A 27,506-nucleotide genomic window follows, 5' to 3' on the forward strand; every position below is an offset into this window, starting at 1 on the left:
CTTCTTGGGACTTTAATTAGCCGAGATATAAATTAAAAACTAATTTTCCTCTACTTTTCCCGTTCATTTTCCACTTTCTTTCTTGGGTTTTCCCTATTAGAGGGATTTGGCTACGTGCCAAATTCTTTTTTTCTCGAATATCTACTGAACGGCGTCGAGTTGAAATTCGAGTCGCGTATCCTCAGATTCCAAAAAATTCTCCGACTCCATCGATACTGTTCTCATCTTCGTACGACTTTAATCGGCCGAGATATTAATTAAAAACTGCGGAAACGTTAATTCTCGCTGTCATTTTTCCGAGTGGCAACAATAAACTATCGGCGACACACACTTTAGCCGCTTATATATATAAAAAGAAGTTAATAATCTTATATTCCTCGTCCTTCCAAAACAAAGTAGTTAAATATGTATATGTATGTCATGAAGGGTATAAGGAAATTTTTTTTTAATTTTCAAACAAAACATTCCGTTTTATTTTTTAAACTTGTTCTGTAAAACTGTAATAACTGAGTGGAAAGATCATGCGAAAGGATGCCAAAAGAATTTATGAAACTTCTTGCTTAACTTTCTTCGTGCTGAATGCACTTGATTTTAAACATCTTTTTTTTTCCAGAAGCTTAGCTAATAATCTAATCTTGTTTTTAAACGGTACTTTTCTAAGTTTATTGCATGACAGTAAGTATTTTTGCTTCTTCAGTCCCAGAATGTGATTATTTTGAATCGAAAATAAGTTGCTTATTTATTCATACTGTTACACTGGTTTTCTATCATATTTTGATACGATACCCTCATAGCAGAATTTTTATGGAGATCTGGGCAGATTAATTTAATATGATAAAAAGGACGAGGTTTCTCTACCTAACAGGAGTCACACCTTCGTGGAGGACAGTCTAATCAAAATTGGCTCGTATTTAGGCTACAATGAAGAAAATTACGAAAGGAAATTATGCAGGCATCCCGTTTGCATAGGATCAAGATTCCAATATTCCATCTTACTACTCTACCATTGGTGGAAAGCTAGGGAAATCTGATATACACTGACATGTAATTTTCGGTAAGATGTAATTTTCGGTGCCAGGAGCCAAATATAGTCTCAACGAATGGGAATTTCTCGGTAAAACATAATTTTTTAATGCAGGTCATTATCAAATATGTTTCAAAACTTAAATATGAAATTTTTGAAAAAGAAACGCTATACTGCATTCAATGTTATTCGTTATTTCTTTTTCAGCTATAACAATTTTAGCTTTACTCCTTTATTGGCATCTCCCTACTATATTTCAAATATATTTACTATTGAAAATGTAATTATCAAGCTGTTTTATGGTTGCTAACCTGAGGTTAGTGCTCTGAACGATTATCTTCTAGTAATACATTATAGAAGTGACCGTTCATGATTGCTGGACACCATTTACAAAAATAAACGGACACATTTGACAAATAAAATTTTCTTAGCAACACCAATGCCGAGTATATTTTTCCTACTGCACAATATAATACAGAAAGTAACATACTTTCAATTCATTAGATTTTGTGTACTGTGTAATATTAATTTGAGACTTGTAACTGTAAATTAAAATTTTCGAAAGAAAATATATTTTAAGTGAAGAGAAGGACTTCGACTACATATCGACCATGGTCTATACAGTGCGGTATCTTAAACTGTTAAGCATTCTTTGCTTAATTTGAAACGTACGTTAACATTACCTCGTTTCAACAAACCCTTCCATAGTCCTAAGCTAAAGAATAGACAACTGGCAATAAGTTCATTTCAAAATCTTGCATTCATTCCGGCAACACAGCAGGGTGCATGGAGATTTCTTGCTTTTCTTGTGAGTAACTTCTACAAATGTCCCTATGGGTATTGTAAAATCCATTCCAATAAAATAATAAACATTTCCATGATTTATAGTTAGTGACTACCGTTACTTAAACTGAAGACGCTTTATATTTAACCAAATACATAGTTAGTTCTATCAATTAAAATTAGCTTCAATTTCTCTACTAAAAATTAAAATATTCATTCAATCACATTCATTTCCTAGATAAAAGCCTATTTTTAAGACAAAGCATTCAATTGATTGGATTACTTTCGAAGGACATCTGCGTATGAAGAGTCTTACCTTCGTGGACTTTTTTTAGGCAATACTGATTTTGAATTTTAATTACGTTACACATGGGAATATCACGGAAACTCTCTTACAGCCTACCTGTCACTCAAGATGTGAAACCCGATTGAACTACAAATGTTCGGTGATCTCACCTCACTGCCACTGTTCTGTCATTACGAGAAGTTCGAATCGTTAGAAGAGTTCTTCAAAGAAAAGTCAAAACCTCAACTCATTATGCTAAGCAGCTAAGAGAAGAGAAGTAAAATACTTTCTATGCGTTTAAAGAAACTTTCTTTTAAACCCTGCAGTTGTAGTATGGGAAGAGATTTCAGAAATAATTAAAAAAATCTTTAAGAATGCAATATATTGTCTATGCATGTAAAGTAAGAACGATGACAAAAACGTGAGAGGTAAGTGTTGCTTCAGTGACCGTTATAAATCCTGTGACCGTTATGAGACTTTGCTTTCGATAGATAGTTCTAGAAGGGTCACAAAGAGCGATGTGGGAGATCTAAACACCACTCATTAATGCCCGACACAGCGAATCTTTCCGCAACTTTGCTATGGATAGTACATATCATGTACCATGGGTCACGAACATATGCGTGTTGCATAACTGTGCAGGCAAGCCTCCACATTTATTCAACATCAAGTCTGTTCACTGCGACCGCTCAATGACAGAGCGAGATTAACCACTACAAGCGGTTTTCTCCCTCTTCTGCTGCTAGACTCCGAAGGTGTAGGGCGGGCTTCTGCCCGTCCTCACCGGGGATGATACGTGTCAGCAATTTGTCCTTTTTCGTGCCTTTCTAACGACCATCTCCATATAGTTTCAAGAGAATGCATTTTGTCAAAAAAATAATAGTAAGTGATATGAAGATTCAACTAAAATTGATCTAGATGCTGACTTCTGCAGTAAGTGAATGATGTTTTACGACTTGAGACGTTCTCGAAAGGATTTCCCGTGCACGTGTTGCGTCTTGATGCTAGAATTGGCCTTGTGTTTCCGCAAAAAGATATTGGAATAATAATTCAAGTCCTTCGCTATAAAAATTGAAGTTTGTTATCATGTAACTTTGTGTAACGAAGATGAACTGAGAGTTTTTAGATTGGAACGTTACGCATTTTGTGCACGAAAGGCTAGGACTCAAAATGGTAGGACTGATTCTTACTGCTGCAGTAGTTTGCCGTCAATTGTCTTCTGTCTGGATATGTTTTCTTGATTTATACTAATATTAATTTAAATTTTCACGATGTCAAGATATAATAAATTTCTCATAATTCACATTAATTGAAGTGTCATCCTTTGGGGGTAAGTTACTCTTAATTCCATATTTTCTTTTAGACCACACACTTCTATCACATTTGGTACCCATTTATTATTACAATAACACCAAGTATCTTCACATACGACGCAAAGATGACTGCAACGGCAATAATTGTCAGTAAGACGACCAATGCTCCAAATTGCCTTCATACGGCAGTATGCTCCAAAGTGCCTTCTTAGGCATTGGTGATTACAATCATTTGTTCAACTGTGCACATGAGTGCACCAAAGGCCTAGCGTCCTCTGTTTCTAACGAATCCGGCTTTTGCTTACAACATCATGACAGCCATATCCGTCAGTGGGGGCACTAAAGGACAACGAACATCGGAAGCTTGAATTTTTCGTTTTCATACTGTCCCAGTACTGAGGCTCTTAGAGATTGGATACAATACAGTAACAAATATATTTTGTTTCTTTCATGATGGTTGCTAATTCATTTTTGATTAAGACAGTTAATATCGATAAAAACTTATCGCATTAGTTTACTTTCCTCGCATGAATAAAATATTTTCCAATGCAGTTGTAAGAATGCTTTCGACGCTTAACAAGCTTTTGATTTGCCCTTATGCATAATTTTATGGATAAAATTGTTCATTCCGAGCGACAACATTATGGCTCAGTGAATAGAACACTTCGAAATCTGAAACCGAAGGTACTGAGTTCGAAACCCATCAAAGAAAAGTCGCCTAAGCATGAATTATGTTTAAATTTCCTTTCTATTAATTTATTTATGTTCCATTTATTGGAGCATGTTCTCCATTTTCTATAACCTTTCAATTGTGGAATGTTACAGCTCGTTCATCAAGGGTATGTAAGTGGTTACGTATTCAATTCGAATAATAAAGTCTTGAGATTTGAGTACTTCCGTCTTAATTTTCTCAATATGATCACTTCATCTATTCGATAGTTTGCTTGAGGCACCGGGTAATTCAATTACTACGGAAGAGTTACGCCAAAGCCTGCTCATTCGAAGATATCGCCCTGGCTTCTGCATGATTCGATTAGAAGATTGAGGAAGAAGGCTGATGGGAAAGAAGTCAAGCAGTAACCGCCAACCAACAGGAGGTAGCTCCGCTTCGAGTAACATGCCACTAATACGGATTATTATGTATCAACTACCCAGAAGCCTAATTATATTCATCGCAAACAACTAACAAGCTCAAGCAACTAACAAAACAAAAGATAGCTCAAGGACATGATCGAATCGCCATCTATAACCACTGGGATGATAAAATGTGTCTGGCGAACGTCCTTTTTTACCTCGCCTGAGCCGCCCGGCATTGGTTCCATAATAATGAAGTAGCATTTACTAGTTGACCGATTTCAGAAATACTCCCCAAAACACAATTTGCCGTGCAGATGATGTAAACGCCAAGCTGAAAGATTGCTGCTCACAGGTGCGCAACAAATCGATGAGACGTCTAAAGCTTACATTCAAGTTGTACTTGCTCTGTGCCTAACAGCAAACACTCCAATGGTTGAAGACGAGAAAGTGGCTGATCTCATCAAGGCATTGCTAAGGACATGTACCAGTTCCTGTCATCTCAGAACTATGACAGCGTGTCGACTTCTTCGTGTCGTCGTCGGGTGATACGACGGTCGTATCACCCGACGACGATTCCAGAGGCTGCCGAATGTCTTCTCGGTGTCAACCGAAGCAGACTTTGATGCATTAAGATCTGTGATGCGTGCCATGGTCAGTAAACAGCTTCAGAACATCCTGGCGTAAGTTCAGGGCTACACTTTTAAAGAATCTAAACCACCGAATGACATAGCATCTGTGGTCCGGGAGGAGGTTACGGAGGCTCTAGCACAACTCACATGAGCAGAAAGTTGTAAAAACACTCCCCAACATTTTACTTCAATTTGGCCGCAGCCAAGATGTGAAGGCAGGAACAGAGCAGTTCCACAACGTAGGTGTGGAGTACTTCACTACAGTACGAAAGTTTCGATTATTCGAAAAGCTCCTAAGACGTTACTTCGAACCTCGTCGAATAGCACAACTATCTGACGAGACATACGAAGTAGAAAGCATGGATCAAATTTGAGACGACGATGTTCGAAAGATGTCCTTCACGTATGGAGATTTAAACTCAATCTTGATCCGAAAGAACAATTGAACGATGGAGGAACACCCAGTATTTGAAGGATACCTGTTGAATAAACCATTAAATATTTTGTCAAAAATATTTAATTTTTGTGCATTTAATAATTATTATTAGATTTTGATATTCATCTCTCTAACGGTAATCCTCACCCCACACAAATAATACTTCAGTACACCAGCATCAAGGGCAGGCATCAGGATATTTAAAGTTATTAGATAAAAGTTTCAGCTCAGTAAATGTTACGATTTTTAGGAATTCAAATGTATTTTTGCATAGTTAATAAATTTACAGAATATTCGAACACGACAATTTCTTAAGTTTACATTTATTTACAATTACGTTATTATTACTGGAATATTGTTCAAACAATATCAGGAATTGAATTTTTATTCTTGACTCAGATTATTTTCTTAACCTTGGCATTAAATTTGGAGTAAAATTTTCGGAAATTACTTGTCTTTTCAACATCTATATTCTACCACACCTACCCGCACATTCGTAACATTTATGCCTTAACAGTCAGTATCGCAGAGGGTTTCTTGGCACCAAACATATCATTTAGAAGGGAAAGAAATTCTTAGAACAGCTTAACGACATGATTCTTTGCGCATAATACGTAACGGATTTAGCTCCTAGAAATGGATGTTAAAGCTGTATCACATACTATGTTATTAATTATCCACTGTAGGCACAGAAAACGGTTTGTGCTTAAAGCTACACCATTATTTTCCAGCAGGGATCGAAATCAGTAAGGATTCTTCTCAATTTCAAATGAGGTTTTAAAATCTTTAACAATGATATATTGTCTCATTCTAGTATAATGGTAATATTTTAAAATTGCTAAAACGATTTTTCTTAATCATGAGATACTTTGCCATTGAGTTTAGTATCACTCATAATTCTTTTCTGTCTTTCATACCCTAATATACCAAAGGCATTTTTACAGTACGTCCATAGAAGATTCACGGAAAGGAAAAAAAACGTAATTATTATTAATATGAATTACATCTTAGTTATCATGATGATAAATAATACTCAGAATATAAATTTAAATTGTAGATTTGGACTGAAAATAAAATGAAAGATGGCGTAAATGAATTTTCAGTATTAAAATTCGTTAAAAGGAAGATTTAATGAAACGGAAAATTTGAGAAATTCTGCATCTTCTTTTGAGCAAAATAGAGAAAATTAAAAGGTGGTATGAAGCATATATAACGCCTTTCTGTTTTTTTAAGGGAAACATAATCGTTTCATGCATTTTTTTCTGTTTTTTGTGCCTTTTAATTTTGTTCAATAGGAAGAGCTACTTTTATAGCATTTCTCATGATATTTTACTCATAAGAGCTAAATATTTTTATGTCCAGTTCTACAGAAATTTTTCTTTCAACTCTGTTCAACGTTTGAGCTGTGTTTAATGATAAAATTAACGTTTCTTCTGCCATCAATTATTTTAACTTTGATAATAAACTAAATTATAACTTGCTTTAAAGAATGATACGTGTGTGACAAAGCATTTAACTGTAGCCTTAGACATATTATTTGTGCTTAAATACGAGAAGAATCATGAAAGCTGCCATCTCAGGTATGATCTCTGTGATTAAGGATGCAACTATTGGTTTTTCGTTTTTTCACATCTAATATTTATTCGACTCAACAAAATTATTTTAAAATGCCTATACATCTTCTGTCCATGAAAAGGTTATACTAAATTGCATACGGCGAAGAAACCGAGGCGATTTTTCATAGGATTAAAAATATTATTTATATCAAAGAATACGTTCACAGGAACATTAGTCGTGTTTTTGTCGTATATGGGAAATTTCCATCCACATAGTAGTAGGGGTGAGATTTTTTTAACTTTAAGAAAGGTGTTTCCCGGAAGAAGCTAGAAAGAATTTATTTTTGATACCAAAAGTTTGGGGTCTAATATAAAGCAACTGGTGGATTATTTTCTATAGGAAGGGATTATTCACCGTATTATGTAATCAATGGAATGTCCAGATTTAAATCTAAATTATAGTCCTCTAAAATGAGACATTACATGACTTATGATAAAATCTTCATGTTTAAAAGAATGGAATTCGTAGCCACAAGCGATGATCAGCAACAATATTTACCCTATTAGAGCCCATGGGTGAGATATGTAAAGCGATATGAGATTACTACACTCCTTTTTTAGCCGAGCCATTCTAAAAATATGAGATATGATGCTGTGGGCATTTTTGTATTTATTTGCATTTCGCAAAACATTTGTCGCCTGAATATATTGTTATGTTGCTGTTTATTAATTTAAAGAATACGCATCTGTACATAAAATTTCATTGACATAAAGCAATTATTCTTTGAAACATTTCATTCGTCATCTCCCTACGAAAGTTAAAATAATAGGGTAAAACATAAATAATGATCATTTTAAAAATCTTATAGAACAATTATTTTTCGTATGTAAAAAATTTAGTATTACTTCCATTTTTATTCATAATACCGGTGCTGTAGAAGTAAAAGAGTTCTGAAGTCTATTTCTCATAAAAATAAAAATTTAATGAAAAACAAAACATGAAACACTAGATAGGTTTTGACACTCCACATTTTTACCCTGGAGGATATTGGAAATTGAAATAGATATCTTTGCATTCCTCAAATTCTGTTCTTGAACGACTATAAAACGTTTCATATTTAATGAGAAAGTAATATATTCACGGGAGGATTATTCTTTGAATAGAAAATAATTTGGCATATCGTACCTGCAGTTAAATTCTCTCAAAGAAGAGATATATGAATAAAGTAAGGAAAAACAACTCTCTCAAGAAAACCTACTTTTTTCTTCTGCACTAAAGAATATTGTTTCTTTTAAGCTGTGTTTTAAGGTTTTAGCCTTCCTTTTTGTTCTCTTTTAGGCTTGCGTATGCGGAGCATTGTCTTTTTATGTCCTTACTATATGATATCTGAAAACAACAGACGAAAAACAAAGAGAAGTAGTTCTTTGAAGTCATTTTTGACATGAAATAGCTCTCTTTAATTATCTTGAAAACAATTTCATGCCTGAGGATATTATATGAAGATTTATTGTTTGCCGCTCACTTAAATTTTAACGAAAGTTTTTATTTAAAAAGAAAAAGAAAAGCACTTGCTGAAAATGTTTGTCTTTTACCGAATTTATATTTGGCATTTACAGAAATTTGCTAAATTATAGTATTTCAGTTTAGTAATTAAAATCTGTCTAAGTGAGTTCTTACAGGGAATTTTTGATTTAATGAGTGAAGATAAGCGCTGAGAATTAATATTCCTAGGTTATGTTTTAAGTAAAAGAATAAAGCAATATATTTAAGTCAGACATCTGACCTGCTTGGACATCTGACCAGTCCAGTGCTATAGAGTTAAGTTGGATAAAAATATTTCGTATGACCAAATTTTTAAAACACTTAATTTCATATTGTTGATTACCATCGAATATAAATTTTGAAGAACTTATGTAATTAAGAGAAGGGCATGCTATTAATTTTTTTTTCTGAAACAAGCAGAATGTGGAAGATATGAATGCAGACAGTTACAAGGTACTTGTTTACAACGTATATGATTATTTCTAATAATCGCCTATCACTTTCTCGTTTTCGACTGTTAAAAGTTTAAAACATATAATTTTATCGCTATAGACTGTGTTTGTATTAATATATAATTAAGTACAGCTGTGACCTGTCAAAAACTGCAATAGAAAATTCGTAGCGGATTATGGCTGGTTTTCAAATATTATTATTTTACAATAACAAGAAAGTCTTTTTTGAACTTCTAAAAATGCTTAATAAAGCATGTTTTTATTCACGGAAAGTGACTTCAGTTAACGCTTTTTAAATCGACACCAGGTTTAACGTAATGTAAATGGAGCATAAGACAATTTTCACACCTCCAAATGATTACGTTTCGTACTGTAAGAGTACAGAAATATACTATTTGAAAATGAACATTAGTATAAAAATAGACTGAGTTATGCATTGGCAGGTTAGGTTTAACTGTCTTTGATTCCATACACTTACTTAATTCTTTCTTAATCACATTATTCTACAAATCGATATTTTCTTTCAATTTGTTTTTTCTTTCGTTATTACTATTTTCGTTACGTTAAACTATTAGTGTTTTCATGTGAAGACTGATAAATGAATTATTTAGTGTACTAATGTTCGCAGCACACTGTGATTTTCATATTTAAATCCAAATCCTTTAGGCGATCGAGATTTCCGTTACAGATGAAGAGCTGTGAATATAGGATACTACGAGTTAAATAACCACAACTTTTTAAGCATGCAAAATATGATAGTGAAATTTTATGAGAAAATTCAGAGATGTTTATAAACATTTAAAATTACCTCAATTTCTTGTCATCACTGATAAATTTAAAGTATTTAAAATATGTATATCGTATACTAAAAAGAAAATTTTAAGTGCACATTACGTATTTTGAGAGACTAATGGAAATCTCATTTTGAAAAATGCAAAAACTAATTTTCTTAAATAAGTTAATATTTTTCTTACTGTTATTAAAAAAAGATGCAGATGTTATTACGTTTATTCATCATAATCTACGCAGTTTCAAGTATTAATTCAAAATTATTATCGTACGTCCTATTTTCCTTCGCAGAAAAAGGTTATCCGTATGAACAATCATTTATTTTAAGTTGGGACTAAATCTCATTCATTCATATGTATGATTCATGTAAATGAGTTTCGACCAAGTATTTCCAAGAATTTATTTTCCAGTTAGAGTATTTTAAAGAAAAAAATGAAAGAAACAATTACATCACTTAAAAACCGCATAATTTTTATAAATAAAAAACTTCCTGCCCATATTAATTTTATCCCAATATTTAAGCATTCTCTAATCTCATTTTCGTAATTGTATTTTGTTTTCAAACCTCTTTCGACATAGTTTATATTGTGAATTATACTTCTTAAACATATGTACGTGTTTTTTTCTCAAAGAATAACCCTGTGGTGAATGAAATATTTTTCATTATATAAAAAAAGTTTACTGCTTTTAAAGCATAGAATTTGAAGAAAGCAGATATACGTATTTCAGTCAATCGGAAATAACGCCCTCCGAGAGTAACGTGGAGTGTTAAAATCCGCCTAGTGTTGGAATGTTTTTCACTATAGGTATTTGGATAAAAAAATAGACTTTAAACATGTTTACTTTCCCTTTATGCAGTAAGAATATTATCAAAAAATGCACATAACATCAAATTTCTGTGCTACAAAATATGATTTTTATAGTAATATCAGAACGGTTAGTACTTCAGCCTATTCTGCATCTGAGTATTCCATTTAGTTTAATCCTACAAAGTTCCACTTTCAGTACCCACTTACAGTTTTCTCTGGAAGACTAAGACCAAATAATCTCTAATCCTGCTTCGTGCAACTATCTTTGATGAAAGAATTTGGTAAGCGGTTTAGGAATATTCGAGTTTAAAGCGGTTGTAATAATAATGTAAATCTGAGCTTTCCAAGGAAGAAAATAACTACGTAATATTCCAATAATAAAGCGCCGAGTGTGCTGACCATTATTACACCACGAAGACATAGTAAGAAGGCCTGAGGAATACTTTATATCGTATATTTACCTGTACTGCGTAACTTGGAGATATGCACATAACATTAAATTTCTGTGCTACAAAATGTAATTTTTATAGTAATATCAGAACGGTTAGTACTTCAGCCTATTCTGCATCTGAGTATTCCATTTAGTTTAATCCTACAAAGTTCCACTTTCAGTACCCACTTACAGTTTTCTCTGGAAGACTAAGACCAAATAATCTCTAATCCTGCTTCGTGCAACTATCTTTGATGAAAGAATTTGGTAAGCGGTTTAGGAATATTCGAGTTTAAAGCGGTTGTAATAATAATGTAAATCTGAGCTTTCCAAGGAAGAAAATAACTACGTAATATTCCAATAATAAAGCGCCGAGTGTGCTGACCATTATTACACCACGAAGACATAGTAAGAAGGCCTGAGGAATACTTTATATCGTATATTTACCTGTACTGCGTAACTTGGAGATAAATGGATAAATGAAGAATGCTCGATGGAACGTCAAGCGAATTGAAAAAAACTGACATTGCAGCCGACGCATTCACTAGAAAATTTCTGTGTTCAGAGAGAGCAATACCTTCGAAACTTTCGATCTTGTCCTAGCTTCAAGTGCTTCTTGAGTTACGTTGCAGAGATGATGTTGACTATTATAGGACTTTCAGATTTTTTTCGAAACCACCACAGTTCTAAGAGAAGAGAGTGACTATTATGAATATCTGTTGCGCCTATGGTTTTTACTTGCGTAGAAGCAGCTGCTTTGTAATATCTAGTACAGATTATATAATATTTCCATTTTGTAATCCATTTTGTTCATAATGCATACTATCTAATGAACGTGTACTCGTCTTTCTACATTTCGGTGCTTTAACACCCGTTTGCTCATATTAAATGCACCAATAACTAGCAACAAGCTTTGCAATTACTTCTTACTTGCTATTCTTTTTCATTCTTTTAATACATGGCATAGTTTATTTTATGCTCTAGCTGGAACCTTATCGAATATTTTTTTTCCTTTGTTATCATATAAGCACACTTCTCTGCTCTCAGTTTCACTCCTGAAGCTGAAATAGGAGGTTAATATTAACGTTTGAAAGAGTAGTTTGGGAAACGTATGCACGTTGCACCGATATTTACAGATAAATTTTAGTATCTTTAAAATTTCTGATATATAACTATATTTTAGTATCTTATATGGAGTGTTCTTTTTTGTTAAAATTTATTTGCTCTACTTCATTGTACTTATTCATTGAGCTTTCTTTGTTGGTGTTCGGTTGCTTGCTGATTACTGTTTCAGTGTTTGTAAATAGTTCTTTTATTTATGCTGACAGAACGTTGGGTCATAGCTGATTTTATAGATTTCACGGAACATATTTCACTGCGGTGGGGTATCAGAAACTAATCTACGTACTTCTTCATATGTAATGTCTTTAGTACCTTTGGTAAATTGCACATCCTTCACAGTTTTCGACATGTGACAAGGAATGGGAGAAAGCATGTGTTCTCTTTGACATATTATGAACAGCAGCACAGTTTTGCAAATATAACTGGCGTGATCCTTTACAGAGCACAACCAGTATATATTTTATCGCTACATGACTCCTATCTGAAGCCAAAGCTTTGTACTAGGCCATCGCTTAGGATTGGGGATATAAGGTTCTACAAAGGATTTCAGACACTTGGCCTTTACCTTTTTCTGTAAATACGGCAACCTGAGGGTCCGAATGAAAGTGTTCCGTATCAATAAGCTGATCTTTACTTATCTCGATCAGCCAGGTGGTTCAAACATTATGATTCAAGAGTTCAAAGACAAATTTTATCTCTAAAACGAAAAAAAAGTCGATCAATCTCTGAGATCACTTCGCAAGAATATTTCAATGTTTTGTGTGTTGAGACAGAAATTTTTACATTTCCAAGTTTAATCACACCAAGAGAGGTAGCAAATTGACTACGAGAAATGTTTTTATTAAGAGTTCACTACAACTTAGCCGTTTCATATAATCTGGTATTCCAGTATCTGATTATATGTATTTCTTTATTAAATGTGGGGATATAACTACTTAAGCTGAGTTCTTAGTACCAGAAAAAATCTAATAGGCATTTAGATTGCCTAGTATCGGCTAGAATGTGCACTTATTTTTATGTTTTAGAACACCCTATAGCATGAGAAATTGATTGTTGTTTTGAAACAGCCATATTTAGAATGAAGAAAGATTCAAAGCCGGCCGTCCATTTCACCATGAAGCCATATAGAGAAGCGCCTGTTTCTTGTTTCAGGGCTAATCGTGTCTATACAGTCATTGAAGACAGAAATACAGCTCTTCCAAAAGTTTAAATATCCGATTGCTTATCTCGAAGCTATTTGCTCTAAAGACTAGTGACTAGCCGGTTAGCACTAACGCAGACTACAAAGTAGCTCTCGTTTTACTAAAGAAAAGGCCAAAGCTGTATATTGGGAACAATACATAGCTCATCAACAACCAGATATTCCCTTTTAAGTCTTACGGGTCTCCACTCATGGCAAACGTATAAGCAGTTTTTTTGCCATGGAAAGGGCCGAAGGAATGTATCAGCATGTCATGGTGATCCCAGTTTTAAGAAAAAAATGTGTGTATGTGATTATGGCAAAGCATCGAGGGCTATCTGCCTGAGGCGAGAGATGCCTTCGAGGAGAACTTTCTAAAGGAAACTGGCTCGTATACACGTTATACCATGGAAAACTACGAGAATATACATGCAGCCAGCCCGTTCGCGGGACTCGAATCTATAACCAAACTACCAATGTTCAGCGACTTTACTTCTGGGCCGCTGGATGGGTATTTTTTGAAAAGGAAACTCAAAGGAGAAAGAAAAGCAAAAGGTTAGATTGTAGAGACATTAGGTTATTTTGATGCTGGAGACGTGAAAACAAGCAATGCCCTCGCCGGGACTCGCACCTGGATATCTCGAAAACGCGCCGATTGTACTACCGTTACACCACGAAACCATGCAGAAAGGAGGGAGTAAATACCTTATATACTTTTCCTTTTAAAATGCGACTGAGAATTAGGGGACCCAGTCGCCAAATACTGGTGGTGAAGAATCATCATACACCACCTCTTAGTTTGTGCACCACTGTAGAGACATTAGGTTATTCTGATGCTGAAGACCTGGAAAATGAATAATGTCCTGGCCGAGACTCAAACCTGAACTCTCGAATACGCGCCGAATGTGCTACCGTTACACCACGAAGGCATGCAGAAAAGAGGGAGAAAATACCTTATAAGATAACAGAAAAAAGATTAAATGAAAGACAAACTCGGGTGGTGCAATGTCGTGATACTTGTATTCACTTTTCTAGCTCATGATAAAATTCTACTAGGAATGGTAAGATAAGAGGAAATGGAATTAAAGGAAGGTCAATGGAGGGTCCCACTGCCTTTACACCCGTATTCACTTTTCTAGCTTGTGTATTACTTTCTAGCTTGTGTTAAAATGTGCTCAAAGCTGCTAATTAAACTCATGCATTAATTTTCATAGGTTTGTTTGTTATACCTATATTAATGATAGTTATTCAATTGAAATATAAACAAAAATTTATTGCGTACAAACCATTTATTACGTAACACCGTCTACACTAATTTTTATTTATTCTGATATATTTTTAATCCTTATAGATCTTATAAATTCCGGGATACTATAGGTTTCAGAAATTCATGTCTATTGGAATGAAATGGGGAAACGTCTAAGGGATGGAAAATATTTGATCTAAAATTACTGTTGTAAATATGTGACAACCTATTTTAAAATTAGCAAGGTAACAAACTTGTATTTGTAGGCGTAGATTTACACAAAAAAACTCTCGAGTTTCAGTCTAAATCTATGCCGAATGCAAGATTGTTTCTTTACTAATTTTAAATTTTATTTTAGCATGTTACCGTTCTGATTTGAAAACCTGGTGTTAATGCATTTTGCAAATTTTTTATTCATTATGTGCATTGGTGTATTTCATATAATAAAACTTATACGCTTAAATTAGCGCATAAATTTAACATGCCCAGCTCTGAGAAATATATTTTCTTATTTAATCGTTTGTTCATTTGAAAGATAAATGCACATAAGTAAAAAATTTTGAAGAATCTCTAAAATATTCTGATACATTTTAAATTATTTATTTTCTAATTTTCTATACTCTAGGTTTATGAAGCTTTGACTGGTATTCCTGGCCTCAAAGTATACAAAAAGGATGAAATTCCAGAACATTATCATGTGAAACATAATAGATTAACTCTTCCGTTATTGCTTGTGGCATCCAAAAATTATTATATTCAGGGAGTGAGTAAAATATTTTTCATATATGTTTTTCTGTAAAACCCTTGTGTGTATATGTGTGGATGAACAAGCTAAGTCTGAAACGTTGTTTAGGAACGATATTTCAATTTTTGTCTCTCTTACCAGTTACCGATTTTTTTAATTCCTTTTCTCTGTCGCGTTTTCATTCACACTTGTTCTCCAGGAAAAGAAGGTGAATGTGTAAACGAGATATATTTAGCCTTACGCATTATTTCCCTTTTCATCCTGTGCTATATACGGAGAATATATTTTACTCCTTTGTATATTATTTTAAGCATTTAACTCCTTTGCATATTATTGCATTTTAAGCATTTATATTTTTGGCAACATTTATGAGTGTGCATGAGCGATTCATGCATTTAGTGATGAAGCAAATTTAAATGGCGAATTCTGATAAACGGTGAATTGCTGCCCTCATTCAGGAAAACACTTACAGTAGACATTATATTATCTGTCCCTTTTAACTTATGAACTTATTATAACTTATTATCTGTCCCTTTTAACTTATGAACTTATTATAACTTATTATCTGTCCCTTTTAACTTATGAACTTATTATAACTTATTATCTGTCCCTTTTAACTTATGAACTTATTATAACTTATTATCTGTACCTTTTAACTTATGAACGCATGGTACAGGTTCAGAACTTTATTAGAATTAATTAGTCTATTTTGTGGGTTCACTATATAATGCACAACGTTAGTGCTGCCTTGTCTCCTTTAAACCCATCCTAAAGACTGATATCAACAGATTTTGCTTACTGTATTGCAAATATTTGCAGCTTGTCTTGGTATGATTATTTTAAATGGATGTTTAGTGAACTCGTGTTTTTAAAGCACTGAAGGCGCGCAAAAGCGTCTGACAAGTAAGACTTTTTGTTTTATAATTATATCTAATTTCTGAACACAGCACTGCAATCTCTATTCTTATCTATATAGAAGTACGTGTTCACAGTGCTTTGTAAGGTTCCATAAATGTCAAAGATTTGCTACTGTTGGTGTCATTTATTAAGAAAATAAGGCATTAAGCTTAAGAATCACAATAAGCAATATTTTATTTGTCCAATTAAATTCGAGATTCCGAGTTTTAAAGCAAGAAACTTTAGTCTCGTTTTTTTTTTTTAATAAGGAAACTAAATCTACCATTCCCTAACAGTAGATTGAAATGCAACTAAGTTTGACAGGCTCTGCAATTAAGTAAAGGTAAAAGTTTATTATTTTATTTTATTATTTTACTATTATATTAAATACTTTACCATTCTTGTACTAGAAAGACGTAGTTCTATCTCTACATATAAATAAAAGAAAGAGTCTGTCTGTGTGTGTATGTGCGTCTTTCGTTTGCGCTGCGCGTAAGCTAATAGACCCACGGCTACGAAATTTGGTACATAGGTGCATCTAGACAAGAGCCAGTGCACCTCGAACCGAGTTTTTCGATATTCGAATTAGAATTTTTTTTATTTTATGTTTTGTGACGACATCGCGTCATTTTGAGACTTAATGGGCTATAAGAAAGCGTGATTTTACTCTACGCAATCCATTTTCACATCGTCATGAAACGTAGGCACTTAGCTATTTTACGAACTTAAAAGTAAATTTCGTGTTTCAATAAATCGCTTCAATACGAATTTATTTAACAAAGGGAGCTTAACACCTTTTCAACGGGATTTTTTCTAAAAAAGCTTATTTTATAAAAATGTACAGTTTATTTTTCTTTGATTATTGGACACGTTAAACTTTCATCCTTGCGACTCCTTTTACAAAAAGAATTTTGGAAAAATGATAATAGTTTGTATTTTTAAAAAACTCTTTAAATCAAGCTTCCGAGTAAACTTCCCACATCTAACATCTTTAAAAATGTGATTTTGGCAACAATTTTCCTGTCTTATTCTTGTTGATAGATTTTTGATTAAAGCGCATCATTTTGCATAGTTTCATTCTTTTAGAAATATGGGTTTGGCAACAATTTTTCATCTTATTTATTTTGTCACTGTTTTTAAGAGATTAGCATATTTCATTGTCATTTATATACGTTTATTGATCAATAAAAATGTATATAAATACATTTTTATTGATTTCTTTTTTGATAAAGTTGTTCTGCAGAGTAAAATTCTGAGCGGAATTTTATGTTTTTTGCTTATTTCACTTTTTGTAAGATGTTGAAAAGTTTTGCATGATTTTTTTTCTTCAACGGTGAGTTGGTTAATTTTTTTTTATTAGGGTAGTTAATATTTGTGTTAAGGAATATAGCTTATTTCATTGTAATTTTTTTCGTCTTGAAAATATAAGATAAAATATCATTAATTATATTTTGCTTTTCAGAATATTTTGTTTTTTGTATTCTTTTATGTTATTTATTGCACATTTCACTGTTTTTAAGGTATTGAAAAGTTTTGAGTGATTTTTTTTAGGAAACAATGTTCTTAACCTCCTTTATGCCATTTGAGTTCTTAAGATTTTGCAAAGGGAAGTTGGTTAATTTATTTATTAGGATAATTAATATTAAGGGATATTGCTTATTTCATTGTAATTTTGTTATACGCAATAACGTTTTTATGAAGTTGTTCTGCAGAGTAAAATTCTTCGCAGTTTTTTAATTTAACGTTTGGTGTTCCCTTCAGCCATTTTTCCGGTACATTTAAAAGCCAGACGAAGGCTGGCAGCGATGCTGCTAGCATGTTAATAAATTTACACAAAATCTCAACTTTTCAAATAGTGTTATGTAGAGAAATTATCTGATAGCGTTATAAAAAAAAATTAAATGAATGATTTTATGATTTATGGAAATTTAAATTTTATTTTGATTCTGAATTATTTAATTTAAGGCTTTAATTTTGGGGAGAAACAGATGCTTCTGGAAATATTATTTAGTTTAAATGAATATTATTTATTTTCTTTTATTTGTAAATTTTGTACAAACTTTTATTCATTGTGAAAGAAGCGGGGAAAGGGAGGCAATTTTCGCCAAGTCATGATTTCGCGCGCTTTAGAATGTTCGAGAAAGAATTTTCATTGTTAGTTGACCTTAAGAGAGGAAAGTACGTGACGCAAAGGTCAAAGGTTGCTACTTGTCTTTCAATGTAAGTCATTCAGGTTTTTGGCGATTGAGGGTCCGGTTGTTGGCTAAGTGAAGAAGGGCGCGCATGCGCGATCACCCTTTTTTTCCGCATTCTGGAGTTGAAAACGAAGATTTGGCCATAATTAAGGGGGCGATAAGTGAAGCCATAGTGGGAGCCCGTTTGGTGAAGGAGAAGAAGGAAATTTGAGTTGGACACACTTACTTTTGGCTGACTCTCGGACTGACTCGCTGATTTTTGGGCTTGCTGGACAAAATGTAAGTGACTTTGAGAGGTGTTTTCCGGCGGGGAGCGGCAAATATGCTCCCCGGCCGCGTTTTGGTTAAGAGGCGAGACTCTCTTGCACTCTTACTTTTTGGACTCGCGCACTTACTGGTTGGCTGGACTTGTGGATGTTACTCTGGAACTTACTTGGGACGTTACCCGTGAAGCTTGCTCTTGGGATGAGTAAGAACAGGCGAGCCGTAATTTCCTAGCAACAACATTTCTGACCGGCGAAATTTGAACGAGTTACCTGCGTGTTGACATAGGACTTTCAGGACCAAGCGGATAGCCGTCCTGGGCAGCAGTGCTCCTGTTTCTGTTCTACAGTAGTGAAGTGGGTCTACATTTTTAGAACCAGTGTCAAGATGAGCCCGGCCGACATCAACGCGGGATAAGATAAGAGTCCTCCGCTTCAAGATGTCCCTTCAAGATAAGTTTTTATTTTTTTTTGGTGTGTTTGAACTTTAGGCAAGCTTTTCAAAAACGTCCTTAGCAGAAAAAAAAAACAACGTCAAATCTAAAATTTAACTCTCAGGCCTTAAATTGTTTCCCTTTCCTTTCTTTTAAATCACCAGACAAACCTTAAGTTTTTTTTATGAATTTAAATGAACAGACTCTCAGATGAGGTTAAGATTTTTCTTATTGTGTTGTAATTGAATAAACTGATATTTAATCTGGAACCTCTTACAGTATGTTTTCTTTATATATTTAATATGAACTTTTCCTTTATATCTTGTATATGTTTTATGTTTTCGATCCTCTCACGGCGCGGTCCCGGAATGCATTTTTTTCACAACGCAAAAATGCTGTACACGTTTCACTATACGATTCACTATAGATAACACTAGTGTTAAATTGCTTAAGTTCACGCCGGGAAATAATGTTATGAATCTTACTTCACGGCACCAATCTTATATCTTAAATTCATATAAAAAAAGGTTAAATATGAAACTACTTGCCGTAAAAGGCAGTAATTCATAAAAAAAACTTAAGGTTTGTCTGGTGATTTAAAAGAAAGGAAAGGGAAACAATTTAAGGCCTGAGAGTTAAATTTTAGATTTGACGTTGTTTTTTTTTTCTGCTAAGGACGTTTTTGAAAAGCTTGCCTAAAGTTCAAACACACCAAAAAAAATAAAAACTTATCTTGAAGGGACATCTTGAAGCGGAGGACTCTTATCTTATCCCGCGTTGATGTCGGCCGGGCTCATCTTGACACTGGTTCTAAAAATGTAGACCCACTTCACTACTGTAGAACAGAAACAGGAGCACTGCTGCCCAGGACGGCTATCCGCTTGGTCCTGAAAGTCCTATGTCAACACGCAGGTAACTCGTTCAAATTTCGCCGGTCAGAAACGTTGTTGCTAGGAAATTACGGCTCGCCTGTTCTTACTCATCCCAAGAGCAAGCTTCACGGGTAACGTCCCAAGTAAGTTCCAGAGTAACATCCACAAGTCCAGCCAACCAGTAAGTGCGCGAGTGCAAAAAGTAAGAGTGTAAGAGAGTCTCGCCTCTTAACCAAAACGCGGCCGGGGAGCATATTTGCCGCTCCCCGCCGGAAAACACCTCTCGGAGTCACTTACATTTTGTCCAGCAAGCCCAAAAATCAGCGAGTCAGTCCGAGAGTCAGCCCAAAAAGAAGTGTCTAAGTGAGTCCACGAGTAAGTGTGTAAGAGAGTCTCGCCTCTTAACCAAAACGCGGCCGGGGAGCATATTTGCCGCTCCCCGCCGGAAAACACCTCTCGGAGTCACTTACATTTTGTCCAGCAAGCCCAAAAATCAGCGAGTCAGTCCGAGAGTCAGCCAAAAGTAAGTGTGTCCAACTCAAATTTCCTTCTTCTCCTTCACCAAACGGGCTCCCACTATGGCTTCACTTATCGCCCCCTTAATTATGGCCAAATCTTCGTTTTCAACTCCAGAATGCGGAAAAAAAGGGTGATCGCGCATGCGCGCCCTTCTTCACTTAGCCAACAACCGGACCCTCAATCGCCAAAAACCTGAATGACTTACATTGAAAGACAAGTAGCAACCTTTGACCTTTGCGTCACGTACTTTCCTCTCTTAAGGTCAACTAACAATGAAAATTCTTTCTCGAACATTCTAAAGCGCGCGAAATCATGACTTGGCGAAAATTGCCTCCCTTTCCCCGCTTCTTTCACAATGAATAAAAGTTTGTACAAGATTTACAAATAAAAGAAAATAAATAATATTCATTTAAACTAAATAATATTTCCAGAAGCATCTGTTTCTCCCTAAAATTAAAGCCTTAAATTAAATAATTCAGAATCAAAATAAAATTTAAATTTCCATAAATCATAAAATCATTCATTTAATTTTTTTTTATAACGCTATCAGATAATTTCTCTACATAACACGGTAAACCTTGTTGGCAAAGGTGCAGAACAGGATCACTGGAAAGTGCTTCTTTCAGTTTTAAGAAAGCGTGCTGTTGCGCAGGACGAAACTCAAAAGGAGTGGACTCACGTAGTAAGTCACTGAGGGGTTTTGCAATTTTGGTATAATGTTGAATGAATTTTCGAAAGTAACCAGTTAGGCCAAGAAAACTTTGAACCTGTTTAGCTGTTTTGGGTTCAGGAAATGACTGTACAGCGCGTGTTTTGGACGGTGAGGGTCGAATGGTGTTATCTTGAATAACATAACCTAGGAATTCAATTGTTTTCTTTAGAAAGTTGCATTTCTGAAAGTTTATTTCTAGACCATAGTCTGAGGCAAGTTGAAGGACTCGTCGTAATTGTTTAATTCCGTCGTCTTCGTCCTTAGATGGAATAATTATATCATCCATATAAATTATAACAGTCTGATCGCTAATGAGAGGTCTGAATATGGTATTGATAAATCTTTGAAAAACACTAGGAGTTGTTGCACAGTCCAAAGGGAACTTTAAGGAATTCATACTGGCCTTCATGAGTAACAAATGCGCGCCCATGTAAACTCGGCGTCTAGGGGATTTCTACGCTGACGACACACATTTAGGTGACTAAGTATTTATTTAGTTATTGATGGAGATACAGTGATGAGTATTTACAAATGAAAAAAAATAGTTATATTTGAGAAGTTAACAGCTTCGCCATCTATTAATACGTCTTAGTCGAAAACATGACTCTTCTCTTTCGCTTCCATCGTCCATCTCTCATCTCACTGCAATGCCGTTAGTTGTGTTGAGTTGTTGCACTCCTGCTACTCATACATATATATATATATATATATATATATATATATATATATATATATATGTTAATAAATATAGTAAGTCTAAATGACAAAATATTAATTTAACACTTCTAAGTTTACATTAGTAGTTTCCTTGTTTCCATGAATTTAACAGTTTTTCTCTAGATTAATTTTATCGACAAAAGTTTGCATTTACCGTGAACTCGTTTGAGGCAGTCTTCATCCCCTTAGTTACATATACGAACTTCCTCTTTCATCTTCAAAGGGTTGCTGTTCTTGTTACTAATCTTCTCAATCTGATCATAATCCTAATCAAACCAACAAATTCTTCATAGGCGAAAGAGAGACAGAATGATTCTCATTGCGTAATGCCCTGGAAACCTTATAGCGAGTTTACTTATAAGTAAAGTTTTAAGTTATAATTATAAGCAAAATTAAAGTTAAATATTTTTTTCCCATTTAGATGGATTCGAAAGCTTCCTATTCCTCTTCCTCTATCACAAATTTATGTATTTTCCAGATTCGAAACCTGACCCACCTATATAGTAGCCAGCAACGCTAATCGCCATACTAGTCAGAATGACGTGAGAAGAATAAACATACCTAGCAATTTACAAAACACTGTAAAGGAATGGTAAAGGTTTAAAATACATAAAATTATGAAGTGTGAAAAGTTTTATAACGGACGTTGTTTTGAACTACAATTATGCACAGAGAAATTAATTCTCTTAGGAAGTATGAGTTCTAATGATAAGAAGTAATATATTATTCGACATTAAGCGGTTACCTTGTAGGATTTATATTTATTTTAAGTAACATTTATTTTAAGTTTAAGCTATCTTTCCTGTCAAGACTTTACTTCCCCTAGAACTGCCAATGCTAGAGTATGTAAATTGTAGTAGAGCGCGCAGTATATTCAAATTTAGCAAAAGTAAGTTGAGTTTAAATAGAAGGAAAACGAGTTTGTAGGTGTGCTTTCTGAATCGCGAACGTGAAGGTTGCTAGGTAGAAATTTAAGAACCGCGCGTTTCGGCCTGTGTGCCTATCTTGGCAGTTTCTGCTGAATCCTTCAACTGCTTAATTAGTAACCTCGCTGAATCTCAGCTGTATTTTAGAACGCGGTTAGGTTAGTTAAGACCTCAGAGCCTCGTGGGTAGTGATCTAGCTATTTATTCATCCAGTCGTTTTTCAGTTTTACATTCTGTTTCTGTTAAACCGCCGGGTCGGCGTAGTTTGCGAGATTCAAGTGGATGCAGCTGTTATTTTTAAAGTTGAATAAAAAGGGCTTTAAACCCTTCTTACGTGTCTGTGTAATTTTACACCTGGTAGCAGTCACTACGACTGTTGCGGACAAGTTGGGGGCCACACGATACTTCAACTTGATACAGCACTTTTTATGAAAACGAAAGAATAATTAATTACCACTATGTGTTTTTTAAAGATAAAAACTTTTATGGCACTATGATGTTAAGAATATGAGTTACGGTAACGTCTAACGATTGTTAGAAGACTGATAACAAGAAAATATAAGATATTTTATTATTGTTTATATCTTTAGAACATCTTCGACTAGACAGATAACCGTAAACCACAGATGAAACTCGTTTGCTGAATTCAAGTTTTCATCAACTGTAAGTGTTTGAGAAGTTTCATTTCAATGCCTCAAAATGTGTCCCATATGCAATACATCGAAATCGCGTTCTAGCGGAACATCTTTGGAAAGCACTGGTAACTTTTCTTATATAATATTATAGAATTCAACATGTTTGTAAACTTATTGTTCATGATTCTGACGTTGGAGAAAATATACACAGCAACAGTTATTAATAGTTCTTGCAAAATTAGTAGCATTCTCAAGCTCTGGAAGAATGATTGTCAGACCCGAAATTTCATACTTCATAATCAGAAACCAGTCAAGACTCCTTTACCAGTTAAATCAATAACTTACAATAAATAGCTTATTTTAAACCTCTAGAGGAATTGGAAATGCCAAGATAGAGAAGGAACAGGGTACCTTTAGACTCTTTATCAAACTTAAAAATAGACTCAGGAGGTTTCACAATTTAAAGTTTTTCAGCCGTTTCATTTGCACATTTTTATAATGAAAATGTATTAATTCATTATTACCTTACTAAGATCTACAAGGAAATATGAGTTTAATTCTTAAACTTTAAGAGTAAATTCGTTGGCCTATACAGGACACATTTCATGCGCTCATTTTTATCAAACTGATTTACAATGACTAGAGTTCATTTTATAGAACTTTTAGGTGCATACAATAATTCTAAACTTACTATAAGGAAGCATTCCCAAATATTTATGATTTTTAGATATGCTGAGTGTTTTTATTTTGTGACATAAACTTGCATTTTTATAATTTTATACAAAATTGTGTTTTTCCCCATCCTTCCTCTTCTAGCTGGATATTCCCGGAAAAAGTATTCCAACCGGTTCTTCCATATCCTTGGGTTCACATGGTTATGATCCATATGAAGAGCCAGATATGAGGAGTATATTCTACGCTAGAGGACCAGGTAATATTTCAATTCTGATGCCTAAAGACTATTTAAAATTTAGTGCTTAATGAGATATTTTAGTGTACGTAAATATTTATATTATGTTCTTTTGGACACAAATAAATGTTTAGAAATCTGCCTGCTTCTTCTATGTTCAAGGTAATCGAAGTTTAGCATAAATTTATAGTGAAAATCATTACAGAATAGTTCTGTTCGTTTTTCATGTGCAAGACAATTTCACTAAAACTAGATGGATTTTTATAAAGTTTATACGAAACCGGTGTATTAATAATTATGTATAACAGTTAACTTGGATGGACCTAATTTAAAAACACATACGTACTATGTCAGATGGCCTTGTAAACTGCAAAAAATAAATCATCATTTGATAATATTTCTTCGTCACATTTTTGAATAATTCCTCGCAAAAAACTTTATCTTTTGTATCGCCGATGAACGTATTATTTATATTCATGCAAATAGCAGATACGAAATTTTCACATAATCTCATTTTGGTCAAGTGAATCAATGGAAGCAGGCATATTCATTGTACTAACCTTTGATCTTCGTAAAATATAATCTATGTTATACGTTATCAAAAAAGTGTTTTCTTTTATGCGTTCATGTCGAAGAAAGTAATGCTAATTTATTGGCTAAATCCCATGTCGAAATCATAGAGAAAATAATAACACTGCTGAGCAGCGAAAGAGTAAAGCTTCTAATCAATTTCAAACTTGTCTTGGATGACATACGAAGATATGATGCCATATTGAGTATTAGAAGCGTGAGCTGTATGGACATGATTAAAAGCAAAGATTTGATACTCAGTATGGGATGTATAAGAAAAAATTCTGAAATGATTTACAAATTTCGAAGGTTTTCGCCTCCATGAGAATTTCAGAGCTTTTTTTGAGAGGGACAAAGGTCTATACAAGCAAAATAGAATCGATGCAATATTAGACGTAGTCGTGAATATAAAGGAAGTATTAGAATGAAAATTATGGTAGTAATTCGAGGAAGTAAAGTATTCAGTCTGAGCATGAAAAATCTTTAGATATAATTTATCAGTTAATGGCAAATTGCACAAGGGCTACTTGCGTAAGAGAAGAGAAGCGGTCATGTATGACATTTCTAAGGAAAACTGACATGCATTTACGATATTCTTGGGCTACTAACGAAGCAGACTTAGACAGACACATAAGCAGACAGCCCTTTTTCATGCTTTGAACTCGGATCAAACTAACATTATCCCCAGTCTTATTCACTCGGTCACTTGTAGGCAAACAAAAAGGAGGTAGATAAATGGGAATCGCACAATATACATTAATAATGAAGAAACACATTCAGCATTTGAAAAAGATTAAAAATAATTTTCAAGTCTAAAAACGTCCCATAGATTGTTACACAGAACTATAGAGTAACACAATTCCTTGGAACAAAAATAAGTAATTATAGCATAATTCATTTCTGTTAATTATTACCTGTATTTACAGTAAACGCAATCGTGTAAATATTTGTATGTGTAGTCAATAACCATGCACTTGCAATCTACTCAATCATTAAAATGTCTCAAGTATCTGCACAGAGTAACACGTAAAAGATTTTTCAGATCAGTATTTTAGAAAATCTTGTTTACTAACACGTTTTATATTTTATTTTTTAATATTTGCTCGAAACTGCTATTACCTGTTCGCTAACTTTAATTAAGAAGTTGGAAGTAATTTTGGAATTGGCTGATGGATAGTCATTCAATGTGAATATCTGTGGCAACCTTAAGGTGAGTTATGGAATGAAACTGATAAAATCTCTACATATTTATTCTTCTGACCGGAATTCCATTATGCGGCAAAGTGTCAGAAACCAATGGAAAGTGTATGTGGGATAGAGCCTGGTGTTGTTGAATTGTATTTTGTCGTTAACTTCTGCTGAAGAACCCTGCTCCGTGGATACTAGTTTCAACTTTTGCTCTAAACATTACTTCTAAACGAAACGAATATTGTGTCACATACAGTGAGATGTAATCTACAAGCTGTGATAAAGCAATGTTCTCTTTTTCTCATTATTTAATCTGAAATGATTAATCACATGCATTTTTCAATTTATTTAGCATTTCTTATGGTGTCTATGTCAAGAAAACTCTAAATCAGTTGTATTTCCTTTATATAAGTATGACTTTACTTTTAGGTTTGCGAAGAAACTACATATCACCTCCTCTGCATATTGTGGACATTTACAACATCTTGTGCGACCTTCTTGGCATAGAACCTTTGCCGAATAATGGAACAATAAGTGCGACAAAAGGAATGGTTGTGGCAATGCAGTTTTCTTCGAGTCATAGACTTACAAAACTTTCATTAGAATTATCAACAATTATATTTTTATGCTTATACTGGTACAAATATCACAACTGCATATCGTGATAGTGTATAGGTATATTTTTGTATAATTTTTATTAAAGTTTGATATGAAAATGAATGGTATTCTTGTTCTAAAATGATATACCTCAAAATGTTATATTAACATTATTGCCCAGGTATTTAGCATTTTTTATACATGTACAAAAATGTTAAATATTCAGAGATTACAGATCAGATTCTACTTTATCTATCAGTAGAAACAAACGACATATTCTTAGGAGGTTTACAAGTCATGAAGGAATATGAAACGTTCTTTCCATTATTTAGAATAACTTTACATTTTAACTGAATTACTGAGTCATTAAAATATCCATTTACATGTCTATCCGTAAACTTATTCAGTAGTATCCGAGATTAATTGTTTCGGAACAGTTTCTTGTTTAACACCTTTAAGTTGGAAAGAAAAACTGAAGACTGTTTCCATTCATGAGAAAAAGGAAAACCTACAATAAAATATGTGTATAATAAAATAAGAATTATAAATTGGAGACCATTACAAAATACGACGGTGATAGATTTAGTGAAGTTTAATAAAACTATTAATGAACTGTATCTTTTTTTATTAAATAGGAAACGCCATTAGAAT

The 27,506-nt window shown here is 33.8% G+C and overlaps 1 protein-coding gene across 1 annotated transcript in view; it reads left to right on the top strand.

The window, feature by feature from the left end:
• LOC118187957 (glycerophosphocholine cholinephosphodiesterase ENPP6-like) overlaps window positions 1-26,978 on the top strand; it is a 275,565-nt gene extending 248,587 nt beyond the window's left edge. The window contains exons 6-8 of the mRNA XM_085815738.1: window positions 15,301-15,438; window positions 24,407-24,521; window positions 26,688-26,978. Of these exons, the coding sequence (XP_085671864.1) occupies window positions 15,301-15,438; window positions 24,407-24,521; window positions 26,688-26,923 (489 nt within the window). The 3' untranslated portion in view covers window positions 26,924-26,978. The remainder of the gene's footprint in view (window positions 1-15,300; window positions 15,439-24,406; window positions 24,522-26,687) is intronic.
• The last annotated feature ends 528 nt before the right edge of the window (window positions 26,979-27,506 follow it).

The sequence above is a fragment of the Stegodyphus dumicola genome, chromosome 4 (assembly GCF_044657685.1).
Source record: "Stegodyphus dumicola isolate Sdum_Otavi_A_Nest chromosome 4, ASM4465768v1".
Classification (NCBI taxonomy): domain Eukaryota; kingdom Metazoa; phylum Arthropoda; class Arachnida; order Araneae; family Eresidae; genus Stegodyphus; species Stegodyphus dumicola.